At 45.4% G+C, this 16,467-nt stretch overlaps 1 protein-coding gene across 1 annotated transcript in view; it reads left to right on the forward strand.

The window, feature by feature from the left end:
- Positions 1-1,177: 1,177 nt before the first annotated feature.
- ARHGAP31 (Rho GTPase activating protein 31) overlaps positions 1,178-16,467 on the forward strand; it is a 100,043-nt gene continuing 84,753 nt past the window's right edge. The window contains exon 1 of the mRNA XM_045851048.1: positions 1,178-1,308. Within this exon, the coding sequence (XP_045707004.1) occupies positions 1,209-1,308 (100 nt within the window). The 5' untranslated portion in view covers positions 1,178-1,208. The remainder of the gene's footprint in view (positions 1,309-16,467) is intronic.

Raw genomic sequence — 16,467 nt, forward strand, 5'->3', positions numbered from 1 at the left:
CTGGATTCTTCCCCCCTACCCCATCACTTCCATTTAGCAAACTTCAATAATGCGTATGTGTGTGAACGTGTGTGCTGGAATCTGAGACTAGACCCTTCCCTCACGTGGGAGGAGCGCTGGCTGAGTTGGGGGTACCCGGGCGCGGAGAGAAGGATGAGAGTGGCCGGTGGAAACCGCGCCCTGTCAAGTTTCTCTGCTGGAATCCCTGCCTTTGTTTCTGTCATTACTCTCTAAGGGTTTGTGTGGGAGAGGACAGGCACCGAAATAGAAAGTGTCCAAGAGACGGTGACAAGGAGGATGACAACAAGGCAGGACTTTTTTCGGTCCCACCTAGCCCCCGCCACCCAGAACGCCTGCGCGCCGCCTCCTGCCTCTTCAAAGCGCAGTCGGTGGCGCAGGAAGCCTGCGGCTCGGGCGGCGGGTCCTCCTCGGAGAGCCGCGATTTCCTCCGAACTCCAAGCTGCCCAGCCATCTCCAGAGTCGCCGAGCAACTCCGCGCGGAGCGCGTTCTCTCCCCCACCCCGCACTCCTCAACCCACCCACCTACTTCCTCCGCTCCGCGCTCTCACAGGCACAGAGCTGCCAAAAATTTCCACCCTCCGCCCCCCTCCCTCGCTAACTTCCTTCCAGCATTTCCTGAGCTGGATGATCCTAGGATTTGTAAGACAGGAAAAAAAGGAAGGCGTGAGGGCGGGTGAGAGAGACAGGATGCTTGCTTTTCGTTTTACCGAAGCCGTCTGAGGGCAAGACAGCGGGCGCCGGGAAGAGGACCCTCGCAGCCCCGCACTGTCTCCTCGCCCCGCGCGGCCGCCGCGTTCCCCGCGCTCGCCCGGGACGTCCAGAAAGGCGGAAAGCCAAGCTCGCCCTTCCTCCCCGGCGGAGGAAAACAGCCCGAGACACTTCAGGAGCCTGTGAAAGTCCCTGGGACTCCGAGTGAGGAAGTGACACTCCCTAGCGAGCCGGCCCGCAGCTGCCAGCTCTGCACGGCCTCCGGCACCGCGGCCCTGGAGGAGCGCGCGGTGCATTTCAGGCTCCGCGCCGCCCCGCGGGGTCCATGCGCACTGCCCCGGGCCCAACTTCTTCTGGACGCCCATGCGGCCCCCTCGAGCCGCACTGCAGCCGGTGATCTAACCCCGGAGACAATCTTCGGCGCGGTGCCAAGCAGAGGGGAGGGGGACACGGAGGGGCAGCCTCTTTGGGACTAACTCATGAAGAACAAGGGTGCCAAGCAGAAGCTGAAACGAAAGGGAGCCACCAGCGCCTTTGGCTGTGACCTGACCGAGTATCTGGAAAGCTCAGGACAAGATGGTAATGTGCTTTCCCGTTTCTATCCCGTTCTTTTTGTTTGAGGGAGAGATGGACTCTCCTGGGGTGCGTTAGAGTCAACTAACAAGTTAATGTATTCCAGGTCTGTGTGCTCATTTTACTTTTTTTTTTAAAGAGCAATATGATTCTTAAGGTGCAAAGCGCTGCCACCCCGACGTGCAGAGGTAGTGTCAGTCCTTCCGTTTGTCTCACAGAAGCCGTTAATGGGCGGTGCTGCTCCCGTTTAACTGGCTATTTCTGGGGGTGGGGGTGGGAGCTGGAGAGGTCTTGATCGAGAACTTTGGATATCAGAGAGGAGGGATGAGGGCTCCATCTGTGGGGTGGTTATCAGTGGGCCTCGCTGCATTCACAGTTATGACCACCTTGGGTGTCCCTCCCAGGCTCTCCAATTTCATCGCTCACATCTTTTTTTATTAATGTGCTGGAAGGCGGGGCGGGGGGGGAGGGGATGCGGTGGATCCTGGCCGGGGGAGTGGTTGCACAAACATTTTCTGAATTTCTGAACTGATGCCAAATATATAGTACCTCCCTCCGTCCTCTTCCCAGCCCCCCAGACCCTCTACCTCCTCCTGGCTTTCACATCAGCATTCGGTGTGTCAGACAAGAAGAGTGTTGTGAAAAGGTCAGAGGGCCTTAATTTTAAAATAGTTTAGTTAAGGTATTTAAAAGAAAGGGAGAGGGTCTCTGTCTCCAAGGTCAGATTGGAAAAAAAAAAAATAGAGGGAGTCCTGCAGAGTAAAGACAATTCAAACGTTTGTTGGGGGAGGGGAAAGAAAATAATGTAAACTACAATAAAAGCATTTGAGGTTAGAAGTGTTTAATCATAGGAAAGTTGGGGAAATTGAGCATTAAATGAGTCCTTTTGTAAGGTTGACTGGCCCTGAATTTAACCGTGACAAAAAGGCCTTGTCTTCAGAAACTTCAGTGAGAGAGAAAGTCGTCCACTATGTGGGTTGTGTGTTTCTTATACATAGGTACAACAAAAGGGGTAACTGTAGGGCTGCTTAACTGTGCAGAATAATTCTGCCTCCAGGAAAGTAATCTCAAAAATGATGTGATTAGCTCATATCAGATGTGCACCTCGAAAACAGTGCAAGGCTTTTGTTTCAGTTCCGTTTTTTTTAGAGATTGAGCACCACCTAGTAATTTGCAGTGGTGTGATATTCCTGCGGTGTTCTAGAGTTTAGAGCCTGCTGTGTCATTAGGACAAATGGCTTAGTATTTTAGAGCTTGGGGGACCATAGGTTTCAAAACTGCCTCTTTTGAAAGTGAGGCATAACTGAGTCAATTCATTTCCTCCTCTCCCACAATCTGGAGAGGAACATTTGAAATCAAACAGCTCGGACTGAGGGGTTTTTTTTTTCTTTTTTTGAAGGTTCCAGAGCACAAGTATACATTTTAACACTACCCTCAGGAATTCAGAATGAATGTTCCCTCCACCTGTTTTTGCAGGGGCCTTGAGGTTACCATCCAGGTACACTATCAGTGCTCCTGAGATGCCCCCTTCAACGCTGTGGGTGTTATGCTGGGCCCTCCCTCCAAAGCTGTGGCAGTTGCAAGGGGGTATTGGCAGCCCTGCCCCCATTCTCACAATGTCATAGATCACAGGATGAGCCAGGAACCCAGGGTTCTGTGGAGACACCTCAAAGACAGCCTTAGGCAGCTTTTCTTTCACTTGCTTTATACTTTGGGGTTTCATATATGTTTCATTTGGGAAAAAAAGAATGGGGTTACTGCTTAAAGAAAAAAATTGAAAACCAGTTCCCGGTGTTCCCTGCCCTGGGGAGGAGGGGAGGAAGCCCAGAGAGGTAAACTGACCTGCCTAAGGTCACACAGTTAATCGTGAAGGTTGCAGAAGGCCCTGGTCTATCAGGCTCCTTTCCTCTCCCTGGCTTCTGTGTCTAGGCCAACATTCTCCTCTAATGATTTTCCCCCTAAATTGAAAGCAGACAGCCCTGCCATGGGATCAGCAAACTTTTAAGACTGACTGACATACCTGAATAGAGTTCAGCTTTGAAATGAAAGGAAACTGACCTACTTAAAGATCCATGCGCCATCACCGTGCCATGTGGGAATTAAGCACACACAGTAAAGTGCTTATATAAATGAAACTAATTAGGATTTCTTCATTCCCATATCTAAATCTAGTAAGGTAGTTGTCTCTTTTTGTTACAGTGCAGCATCAAAGTCAGTGCTAATAATATTTTCTCTAAAACAATGTATCCTTCTTATGGGTTTTCTGAAACATGTATTGGTTAATAGACAAGTAAGTCCAAGGCCTGGATTCTGCTTCTAGGGAGGAAAAGCTGACTTGGGCCCTGCCACTTCGCTCACCACCTTGAAAGTTCAGCCCAGAATCCTGAGGGCAACAAGTCATCATGGTAACTAGGAGCCAGAAGGCTGGGGAAGACCTCTGAATACTGACGTCATGGTTTTTTAACCTTGTAGGGCAAGGGCACTATCATGGATGTGGGTAGAGACAGAGAAAAACGGGTTTGGGTCTGGGAGAACAAGGCAGAAAGGAAGGACAGAAGTGCAAAGGAACCCAGGGAGGCCCTGCGCTTGGACAGGGAAGGAAAGGCCCAAGTTGCGGTGGAGGACAAAGCTGGTGACAATTAGCTGCGCGCAGGTAACCCTGAGGCTGAGCATGGGGGATGAATGCCATCACTCCTGGGATTCGCTGTGGCCCAGACCTGCTACCTTCAGTTGGACAGGTCTGACAGGGCAGGGTGTGTGGGTGACAAATAGGTGTTCAGCTTAGAGCGGATGTTGCTCAGGGCCAGCTGTCATCCTTAATCTTTAGGAAGCTGATGAAAAACAGAACCCCTTTTCCTTAGGAAAACACACACACTCAAATTGTGTATACAGTTTTTGTGGGCATTCACATAGATGCCAAGTTCAGACCCTGCTGTTGATCATCCCTAGCTGCACACAGGCCTGATGGGAATGACAGTATTCCCCTTTTGCTTATTTAACCACTTTTCTCCCGCCTGGTGAGAACACCCAAGAATGGCAAGAAGTTGCTTCTGGCCAACTTGGCAGGAGCCTCTTTTATTTCCCCTCCAGCAGGGTGGCTGCTGCCCCAACCCCCAGCTCTCCCCTAGGAACCAGATAACTTTCTTTTCCTGCCTGGAATAGAGGGGAAAAGATCGTCCCTTCCTCACTGTTGATGCTGAAAATAGTTTTCTTTTCCTTATTTTTGACGGTATACGAAGGCCCATGCTTGCAGCTATGTACTGAAAACTACATCATTTTGTCGCCTGTAGTTGGGAGGCTGTGGGTGAAGGCCAGATTTCACTCAGGCATTTCTTACCTCTTGCCTCTGACCCAGTTGCGCTGGGTCTTCCCACAGGGCTGGGAGAGATCAAGGGACTGGTGAGAGAGCATTGTCAGTAAAGCTCTTCTGCCTTCCTGCTGGCCCCACTCTAAGGACTGAAGACTCTCTCACCCTTGCAAACAATCTTTGTCATTTTACTAACACCCTGGTAAAAAGTGATGTTGCTCTGGCCCAGTGGTTCATCATGATGGCAGCACATTAGAAGAATGACACGGGGAACCTAAAAAACTGTTGATGCCCAGGTCTCCCTGCTCAGACCAATTAAATCAGAGTCTCTTGGTGCCCATTCACTGGTTCAATTCCCAGTCAGGGCACATGCCTGGGTTGCGGGCCAGGTCCCCAGTAGGGGGTGCTCGAGAGGCAACATCTGATTGATATCTCTTCTCTTTCTCCCTCTCTTCCCTTCTCTAAAAATAAATAAATAAAATCTTTAAAAAATAAAAACTAGATAATCTAAAATGTGGGCAGAGTTAACAACCCCTGCTCGCAGTGCAGAGGTTTGTAGAACATTTCTCCTCAGATAAGTAGCCTAGACCATTCAAAATGTACCCTCTGAACATTTGATAAGAACTGTGAGCTCCCATTTTTTAAAAGATTTTATTTATTTTTTTTTAGAGAAAGGGGAGGGAGAGAAACATCCATGTTCAAGAGAAACATTGATCAGTGGCCTCTCACACACCCCTAACCGGGGACCTGACCTGCAACCCAGGCATGTTCCCTGACTAGGAATCAAACCAGTGGCCCCTCAGTTCTCAGGCCAGCGCTCAACCCACTGAGCCACACCAAACAGGGGAGAACTGTGAGCCTTTATATTCCTGAAGATTTTTTCATAGTTGTTATCAGATTGAAAAAGGAAAAAAAAAAAGAAAAATAACATTTGATTTGCAGGATGACAGAAAGTTCATAGCAAATACATAAATGCCCATTATAAATATAATTTTAAATTTGATGAAAGTAAGATAGCCCCATAAGTTCAGAAAACAAGGTTAAGACAATGGGCACTTTTAAATGTAGCTGTTCTACATTTCTGAGGCTAAATCATTCTTTCATTTTGTTTATTCACTTATTTCACTGATATGTATTAAGGCACTGTGCTAGGTATTTTGGGAAAGAAAGAAACACGTACCCCCGAGATTCAAGAAATTTACAGTCTAAGGGATGGGAACAAACTTTCAGAAACTAATTAAGCTCTGAAATTGGCTGTCATGACTGGGAAAGGAGAAAAACGTGAAAGCTTTTATTGACAATTAAATAGAGGAGAGACCCAAATATAAACAGGAGCAACATCTTAGCAAAGAAAGTAAATATTTTTCTGTTCAAGATAAGATTTAACAAATGGAGAACCAGGGCTGGGCATTCTCTTTGGCTTAGTTGTTTCCTTCCCAGATCTCGCCTGGTGTTTCATTATCACACCTTCCCTGGCTAAGTCTTCATCCTTTGAGTCTCAGCTGCTTTTGGAAACCTTCCCTGATCCTTCCAACCCCGGTGCCCCCGACCGAGGACTTCTGTTAGAAGTTCCAGAACTTTACTGCCTGGGTTAGTATCCCAACTTTGCCTGCCTCCAGCTGAGTGACCTCGGAGCGAGTTAGTGACTCCCTCTGGGCCTCAGTTTCCACATTTGTGAAATGGGGATAGGAGGACTGATGTGAAGATGAGTTAATGTGGGCAAAGCACTTAGCAGAGGGCATGCATATAATAAGCTTCGAATATAGCTCTTACTATCCTCACTCCCTGGGCTTGCTCTAGCATAACTACTTAACACTCGTGACTGAATGAATGAGAGCTCCAAAGACATAAGTAAAGGATGTGGTCAAATGGGTTAATCAGTCACCAAGAGAAAGCAGATGGGCTGCCCACTGAGGGGAGAGGGCAGTTCACGCAGGCCCACGGGGAGTAGACCATCGCCGTACAATAGGGGAAGAAGGAAATGTCAATCTGAAACTAAAGGGCCCTCAGAAAGATCTGAGAAAAAAGCCCAGCTGCTCCTGGACCCACAGGGAACTAAAAAAGAAGATAAAGCCTGGAGTTGGAGTGTGCGGGACAGAACAACCACCTCGTGTGCTTGAGTGTGGAGGGGAACCCCCAAATCTGGGCTCCCAGAGTGAAACAGGAAAAACCAAAAGAGGAGAATTAAGACTTTAAACCTGGAGCAAACTAAAGCCAAACTGCGACTTACTCTGTATAGCCTGGATATGACAAATAACCCACACAGAACAGAAACAGCTACTTCCGCCTGCCCACATCCCTCCTCCTTGCCCACTCTCCAGACCTCTGCCAAGAGTCCCTTGACCACAGGCGTGGTCTCCCCCTTCCCCACCCCTCCCCACCACCACTGGCAGCCACCCAAATGCCTTCCAGCCTCAGGAGGCCCAGTTGTTGGGGCTGCGAAGGGAGCCCACTCCCCTGTTACCCAGACCTGCCCTGAAGCCAAGTAGACTATAAGCTGGGGCAGGAGAGAGCTGGAGGCCTGGTCTTATGCTGGGCAGAGGGAAATGTTGAAACTAGGAACACATTTCTCCACAGATGGTGCTGTAAGTGGTAGACGAGCTCCCCGGTGCTCTTAGAGCTATAGTTTTTCATGCATTCTTTTTGTTTTCCCCCTATTCCATTAGACATCTGTGGACTAGCCTGAGAACCTTTTCTGTGGGAGTGGAGAGGAGGGGAGAATACATTCTGAATTCAGAAGCTGATTGACTGAGGCAGTTCTGAAGTACTTGCTGAGGACTGTTTGTCTCAGGGAATCACCTCACCGCAGAAAGTTTCCTGGGATTTTGTAGCAGTGGGTAGAAGAACAGGGCGGGGCTGAAAGATCCAGGACTCGGTATGGGGATAAAAAGTACCCCCCACCCCCTCCTTCTCCACTAGATATTCTAGCTAACTATTGTTGAAACAGAGTAATGATAGACCCTCTGGTCTGGGGTGCTTTGTGTTCATTCCCTCTAGCACAGATGGACCCAGCTGAGTGCCCCACCATCATGGGGTGGCAGGGTTCCACTTCTCTGCTTCCCTCTGCCTGGTTCCTTCAGTCTGGAGTCCTGCAACGTGGAGCTACTTTTTTCTTTCTTTGCTTTGTTTTTCACTCATTGCTTGCCATGTATTCAAGCCAATGAGGCATTTTCCTGCTTATCCCCACCCTTCAAATTAATATTCTTTTTGCTAATGGGTGCACATTCCACCCAGTTTTCTGAGCTCTTTCCACTATGCCCCAACACAAATGCCACGCTTGAGTTTAACTGGTCTTGGTGTTCCTCCCTCAGCGGGCTGGCCTCAGGTCCTTATTGAGGTGGGGCCACAGCCTGATGAGACTTTAGGAGTCCAGGTAGTCCCCATGTCCCTCTACTCCTCCCCATAGCATGCAATTTTAGCTAGGATTTAGAACAAAGGACCCTTGGGGGGAACGCATTGATTGAAGGTCAGGAGAGAGAGAACAGGCACTGGTACTAGACTTTTTTTCTAAGAGCAACTTTTAATAAAGAAAGATAACAATATTAGGCTTCTGGATGGCTCAAGGGAGAAGGAGGAAGAGGCCCCAAATATGAAGGCCGAGCCCCAAATCAGATCTGCTTGTTATTTTTATTAGTGGAGTTACTACCTACATTGATTGCTTACTATGTGCTAGCCAGTTTATACACAAAAGTAGTATTTTGAACATTGTAAAATTGGGCTCTTTTATTGCCATTTTACAGAGGAGAAAACTGAGATGGAAGAGGTTAAATCACTTGCCAAGATTATAGAGAGAGGAAAGGCAGAATTTAAATCTGGATCTGTCTGACTGCCACGACGTGAACACACAATCCCCCAGAATAGCATATTTCATAATTTGGCATTTACTCTACAGTTTTATAAAAAAAAAAAAAAAAGAAAGAAAAGAAAAAAAAGCAAAGGCAAACCTGCAAAAAATAGCTTTTTCTCCCTTTGTCCTTCCCCCAGCCTAAATCATTAATAGAAATAATAGCAACTCACATTTGCATAGCATTTTATCCTCTGAAAGGTGCTTTCCACACATGCATTCTAAACCTACCAGCTTTCAAGTCCTACCAGATCCCCCCTTTTCCTCCCAGGCCCCTCCCCGCCCACTGCCACCACAACACAGTTTTTCCCTCTTGGAACACCTGCTGCTTGAGAGTCAGAGGCACCCAATTTGGTCTTCATTCTACCTGTCACTCTGTTTTCTAATTGGCTGTGTGTGTGCAAGTCGATGGTGAGCTCCACTGAAGGCAGGTAGCATTCGGCAGCTCACACAGATTTGGAAGCTCACTCTGCCTCTCAGGGTGAGCCGTGTCTGTGGCCGGCACACCACAGTTGATTGATTGACCCTATTTCCTGCTCAGGAAGCCGGTGTTAAATCCTTTCTAGGAATCTCATCCCAGAGACATTGCTGATGTGCTGAAATATCAGGAATCTCAGATTGTTTAAGGTTCCCCTTGAAGGCTCATAGCTACTCCCTGATAGAAACTGAGCTCAACTTTGCACAGGACACCCCAGAAACACTGCCTTTTCCTAGAGCTTCATCAGTTACTCCTTGGTAACTCTCAACTACATTCTTGGCAGAGCCCCAGAACCAACTGGGTTTCTGGGATCGAGTCTCAGGCATTCTTTTTTCTAGTGCAAGCTTGGCTGATGTGTGCCAGGCCCTAGTACCACACCCATGGCCAGATGCTGGCCCAGGATGCCTTTGGGGACCCCCTGTCCACCACACCCAGATGGAGAGGGGCGAATGTCAACCCTCCAGAACAACATATACCAGCTCTTACTGTTATAGACAATAGAAAACAGTTTGACATATAAGGTAGGATTCTGGCAAACTATAAATAAATCTGTAGCCTTCAGGAAAGGCAGCTGAGCTAATGTGTATAATTACGCATATTTCTCTCCCTGGTTCTTTTTATATTTTATTCAGAAATTATCTTGTGTAGAGCTTCAAAGTCAATGCAACAAATGTTTAACAGAACTCTAATATGCTAGACACGTTGAATTCCAAAGATGCTCTCAAGTTACTCTCAGCCCAGTGTGCTCAGGGTCGTAAGATGGAAAAAGAACTAAAAGAAGTAAAAAGAAGAATGAAATGAGGGTTCTGGAGAGTGTGCAAGCAGAGGATGTTAACCTGTGAGGCAGCCGAGTGAACGAGCCAGCAGACAGGGTGGGTTGTTTATAAGGGAGAAAATCCACAAAATGATAAACAAACATCATCTGGCTGTGAGGAGTGACAGAGGTATGGGAAGATGGGGTGGTTGTTTCTGCAGACAGGAAGCCAGATGGTTCTGCCTGACACTTGAAATTGGGCACACCCTCTTGCACAGGGGTGGAGGAAAGGGGTAGAGATTTGGCTCACAGTGGCCAGACTCCATTAGGGGGACCCTGGCTGGGGTGACAGAAGCTGTCAGGCAGGACAGCTGATAATACAAGTGGCAACTGGTTTAACTGAGTCTGTACCCTGTCTCAGGGCAGGAGAATGGGGGATTCTGTTAAAAGGTAACACTGTAAAAATGATATTAACTGATGACCTTAATTATACTTCTTGATTAAATCTTGCTGTATGGCATAAATGGGAAACCTTGACCTCTCCCCACTGCCTGAGGAAATTTGTCTTGTCCTCCATTGTATATATGCAGACCAACTCAGAGAGGTTAAGTAACTTGCCTAATGGCGTCCAGCCAGGAAATGGGAGATGCAGGAATCAAACCTTGTCTGTCTGACATTGAACTCCCCTTCCATGGCTTTGTCTCCTCTGGACCCAAACATGTACAGCTAGGCTGGTAGTAAGTTAGGATCTGATGTGCACAGCTCCCCTTTGCTATACTTTGCCAAAGTGATAAGTTCAGTAGGACTTAGTTAAACTTCGATAAAACCTCTGGCAATAGAGTTCCCATCCCCAGTTTTTCAAAGTAGAACATTCAGGTTCCAAACAGCAGGATTCTGAACCGAGAGCATGCCCTATTACCATAAGTAGTCCCTTCCACCACTTCTTTCCCATCTGTTTCCGGCATGCTGAGTATTATTGGGAAACAATGATGTCAACTCTTCCACATAAATCTACACCTCCCTGCTTACCCCTCCCCTACAATGCATATTTTTGTTCCTCTTTCTGGCTTTTGTCTTGCTGTTCTGTTCTTTAAGGATTCATGCTTTTGGCGATGATTGTTGGCTTTCTTTTTAATGAGTTTTAGTCATTTAAGCTTCACTGTGGCCTTCAAAGTGCACGTGCTCTTTCGGGTCCATATTTGGAAAATCCTTTGTTTGGCTAATAGCTAGAACATAGGCCTGGTGTTAATGGAGAGGAGCCATTTTGCTTTCTGGAGAAGCAAAGCTAGGTGCAGGCCTCGGACGCAGGCCCAGGGCTGAGGACGGACAACCTGTCGGGGGCTCTCAGGGGCTGCATGAAAGCTGTTCAGACCCAGGACACAGAATGAGGAGCTGAAGGTCAGGAAAATACACACAGCAAGTAATCTGCTTTCCCTCACCTCAAGGCTGACTTTCAAATGGGACATGATTTCCTCAGTTCCTTTCTCTGTACTGTCTCTAAAGATATTTGGTTTCCAAAAGGAAAGGATGGGGAGCCGGGGAGGCATCCTGCAGGGAAGGGGGCTGAGGGAGAGTATGAGTTTCAAGTTTTGGGCCCAAGAATTCTGGACCTCTCTTTCTCAGCCTTGGGCAGTGATACTCAACTTTATTGGACATAAGAAGGACTAAAAATGTAGTTTTTATTTTTAAAAATAGTAGTTAAATTTAGTGCAGTGTTAGGAATACTCTTTAAATTCCATTTCAGGCTCCTTGACACAAAATGGACATCTAATAAAAGTTTCAAATGCGCGTGTGCACGGGTCCTATAGTATCTGGACCTGTGGAGAACGTGCCTTTCCCTCGAACGGGGTCTGCAGTTGGCAGAGCTGAGAGCTGTCAAATGCGGCCGCATGACAACATTCTGAGGTCAGTCCCGCAGAGATTCTGCTTTTGTAGGTCTGAGGTGGGGCCCAGGAATCCACATTTTTTAAGAAGGGCTCTGAGTGATTCTGATATCTTTGGTCTACTTTGTAAAACATTGAGTTAGCCCATAGAAAGAAGCAATTAAGTGAAACTACATGATTTTTATTTTCTTCATTATACTGTTTTACAAGGGTGGACAAAAGTAAGTTGACAGTTGTGAGTACATGAAACAGTTCATTTTTGTGTTATTATTTATTATTTTATTTATTAATTATTTTATTATTTATTTGTATTACAACTGTAAACCTTCTTTTGCCCCCACCCCCACCCCGGTATAGTGCCCAAATTTTCAGCATGAGCATTTAGAACATTTCCTATTTAGAGTGAAAGCAATCTGTTAAAATTATTAATGGGAATGGGGTGTCTTAATTTACTGAATTTTCAGGAAGCCCTCTTGTTTCAATCCTTACTTTTAAAAACCTTTACAGTTCTGCTAGTTTGCTTTTCTGCCTTAATAGGTGCAGTTTAGGGAAATCAATTATCCTCTCCTCAGAGAAACAGCATAATAACGTGGTTGGTGTGTGGCTTTTTTGCTGATAGTTTTCCTGGGCTCAAGTCCCAGCTCTTCCATATGCTAGCTTTGTGACCATGGACAAGCTACCAAACCTCTCATCTATAAAGTGAGGATTATGATAATAATAATACCTAACGAATGGGGGTTGAGTATTAACTGAACCAGTGCACTGCCTGGAATTTAGTGAACCTTCCATAAGTGTTAATCATGGTTATTTCCATAGTAATTGGAAATCTTATGCTGTTTCAGCTTCATCACTCAGAATGTGGTTCCTCAGTACTGCTACAGATGTGGAAGTTGAGAGAGCTGAGAACGAATATTCCAAGGTTCACATATATCCCTTGAGGCTTCTTCTCTTTTTAAAAATTCTCTTGTATACACACAATTATTTATGTTTTTTGGTTGAATGCATAGCTAGTTTTTTTCTTTTAATTTTTAATTAAATTATTTATTTATAGATACTTGTTTTTTGTATTATGAAGGGATTTTAGCATTTATTTTTGAACATATTATGGTATAAGAACATTTTTGTAAAGATTTTATTTAATTATTTCTAGAGAGAAGAGCAGGAAGGGAGGAAGAGAGGGAGAGAAGCATCAATGTGTGGTTGCCTCTTGTGTACACCCATCTGGGGGCCTGGCCTGCCACCCAGGCATATGCCCCTAATTGGGAATTGAACCAGCGACCCTTTGGTTCACAGACCGGCATTCAATCCACTGAGCCACACCAGTCAGGGCTGGTACAAGAAATTTGTTTTCATTTAAAAAAATTTTTTATTGTTGTTCAGTTACAGTTGTCCTATCTTTTTAAGGATTCTTATCTATTGATAAATATTTCTGGGGTGGGACTGTGGCGAACTTTCTAAGTTTTACCTTTTTCTTTTTTTGCTTCTTTCTTTTCTTTTTTAGTACTTAGAAAAAGAAAACAACCTAAACACGGAACTGAAAAGAAAAAATAAGAGGTTAGAATCGTAGTGATAACCATCCAAACTTATAGTTCCCACCTGTGTTTCAGGAGAGTTATACATCTGGCAAGTGAGCCTGTTTCCATCATTGATGGAACAGAGTAAGGCCTGGGTTTTCACTGGCCCATGTGATATTTCACAAATGCCCATTTCTTTGTTCCACAAATCTCATTTGGACAGTTGATTGAATGAGGTAGATCTGGCACAATCTTAGGCGGCAGAGCATATGGACCGAGGGATTCACACCACATTTCTCATGGTTGAATCTGCGTTCATTTCTCAGTGCTCCCTTTGAAAATGGAAGCTTGTGCACAGACATATGTGTATATTTAGGAAGGCGATCAGGATGGTGAAGTTTAGAACTTCATTACCTCTCACCTACAACCACTGTCACAGCTTCCTAAATTGTCTCCTCCTTTGAGTAGAAAGAAAATGAGCTCATTGAAGACTGGGGCCATTCTTTGTTTATCTGTGTGTTAGGTGTCTGTAGGATGACATTAATTCTGACTCAGAGGACCTGGGTCTTCTAAGATGAATGGAATCTGAGTCATCTCTGCCTGAAGGGAAGATATTCCAGACAGAAGGAACAATATATAAGCAAAGGTGTTGGGGTGTAAAATAGTGTGGCCTGATCGGCATTCTTAAAAGAAAAACAAAGAGAACAAGGGCGAAGCCTGGACTAGGTTTATAGGAACAATTGGCTTATTAAATGACCATTTTAAATAATCTAGGAAAAACAAGAGTGATGAAATGTGCCAGTTTAAATAACAGAATGATAAAGGAAGAAGAATCTTGAGCCACATTTATAGCTACTGTGTCCTTTCTGCTGTTTTTGCTGTGGCTGTTGAGAAAAAACTGAACCCCAGCCTAGGAATAAACTTCCTGCAGGTGGAAGAGAAATGAGATGCCCCAAGCAGCTAGAGCCCAGAGTTTCTGAGCTTGTTCCATCTATTTATAATCTTAGGAAATTCCATTTCTCTCTGATGATAACCAGAGCAATGTTTAACATTTTATATCCAAGTTTTATTTGAGGTGAAAAATTGTGCAGTGTTTCTTCCCGCCCGCCTACTGTGCTTCCACTCCATCCCGCCTCCTTTTCTTCTGAGTTCTTCTTCATTCCTGTCACTCCTCCAGTTTAAGAAACCATGAAGCAGATATCAGCTCTATCATTCGTACTAACTCCTCTCCTGGGTGCTCTGTTGAGCCTGGCCCTGCATGCTCCCATTCCATTATGGAATGGCTATGCCCTCAGACTAGTGTCCTCCTGAGCCTCCCAGGTCCCCATCTATGAGGAGACCTTGGGGTCCCTTGGAGGTGGGTCTCCCTGTCCAGTGCCTGTCTTACCCCTGCCAGATTCCAAAACTCCAAAAACTAAAAATACTTCGGCCTCTGCTGGCAGGCACTCAAACCGATTTTGTTCATTGTGGCTGGAAAGCGCAGGCTTTCCCAGAAGGGGGTGAGACTAGCACGGGGGTCAGCTGCTCCCTGAGGGGCTCCGCTCAGACTTGTGTTCACGCCGCACCATGGATGTCTCTGCTACCCCTCCCCAGAATAGCTCCTTTGGCAAAACTCTGCCACCCTTGACCCCTAAGTGGACTGGCAGGAGTAATGACAAAATGCAGGATGAGATTTTAATAAGGAATAAACACTTGCCACAGGTACAAGCTGTTCTCTTCCCTAATAAAATGTAATTGTAAAAAAAAAATTCAAACAATACAGAGATTTGCAAAGTACAAAGCCCCATCTCACATCCTTGCAGTGCCATCATCAGTTAACAATCTGAGCCGGACTCATCGAGACCAGGTCTATTGGCCGCACTTTCTGCAACGAGGGAGGTGTGCTCTGTCTGCACTGTCCAGTATGACGGCCTCTGGCCACTTGTGGCTGTTAGCACTGGAATATAGCTAGTGCTACTGAGGAACTTAACTTTAAGTTTCAATTAATTTAAATTTGCATTTCCACGTGTGGATAATGCTACTGTGTTGAGTAGCACAGAGAAATTCCTCAGTGTATATACTAAAAAATACACACATAGAATGATTTTCTTTGTTTTTCTTATAAAGTTACAACATACATGTGTTCTGACATGTGCTGTTTTAAATAACAGGAGATCTTGGAGCACTGTGCCTTTTTGTAATTAGAGCTCAGTCTCTTTAATCACCACATGAGATTCTGATCAATTTATAGTTTTAGTTTAATTTTAATTTTTAAATCATATAGCACATTCCCAAAGTCCAAAATGTACAAAAACAATCTTCCTACTATCCCCATCTTTATCCTCCTGTTCCTCTCCCCAGAAGCAACTAATGTTAATTTTCTAAGCTTTCCGTAGATAGTCTGTATATATACAAGCAAATATATATATACTTTTTATAAAATACTGTAATTTATTTAAACATTTCTTTGTGTAGGAACCTTATCCTTTTTACAAGTTCCTGTAAGGCTTCTCTTCTCATCTAAATACTGATCAATTAATTTAGTGTTTATTGAATATGTCATATGAGTCATACCTCATTTTCATTAACAATTACTGTTATCTGTATTGAGTATTAATACTGCTTTCCTTTGCTTATGATGAGGGTGGAATTTGCTAGCCCACATTCTTCTCATTCTACTTTACACTGTTTTCCAGTATGTGTGAGGGATGTTGGCTTGTCAATCCATACTCTGTCAGCTGGAACCTAGGACTCAGGTTAAGGCTGAGGCTGGGAGCAGAGAACAGTTGGAAGCTGTCTGGTCCACACACTGGCATCTTGACCATAATGCTCTGGTCATCTGAGCCGACCCAGCAGAGACCTGAGAGACCCAGGGTGAGTGGCAAAAGCCAATGAAACATAGGTGGCAGCTGGAATATGAAAAGTTGAATATCTATAGTTTTGTAAAAAATGTGGCTTGAGTATGTCTTAAAGTAGGATCAGAAATCAGTTATGACCATGATTCTTAGAGTGGGCAAAGGAGAGTGTCTTAAAAAGAGGTCATCACCAATGTCACTCACTAAATCCTGCAATGGCTTCCCAGTTCTCTCAAGACAAAATCAGCTCCATAAATAGCAACAAGGTTTACTGGCCCATCACACTCAGACACCAGCCTTCTCTGCAGCCTCAGTGGACACCACCTCCACACCTGATCATCTCCCTAGCCACACTGTGCTTTCGTACTTACTCAAAAGCAGTCTGTTCCTCTTGCTGCCAAGCGTTGGTACATGCTCCCCTCTCTGTGTAGAACACTTCTCTCTCTCTCTCTCTCTCTCACTTTTTTTTTAAGCTCCACAGCAGGTCTTGCCAACTCCAAACCATCGTTTGGGTCTCAGTTTGGATTTCTTATTTTTCAGGACACCTTCCT

The sequence above is a fragment of the Phyllostomus hastatus genome, unplaced genomic scaffold (genome assembly GCF_019186645.2).
Source record: "Phyllostomus hastatus isolate PE091 unplaced genomic scaffold, TTU_PhHast_1.1 phas_contig_86, whole genome shotgun sequence".
NCBI classification, from domain to species: domain Eukaryota; kingdom Metazoa; phylum Chordata; class Mammalia; order Chiroptera; family Phyllostomidae; genus Phyllostomus; species Phyllostomus hastatus.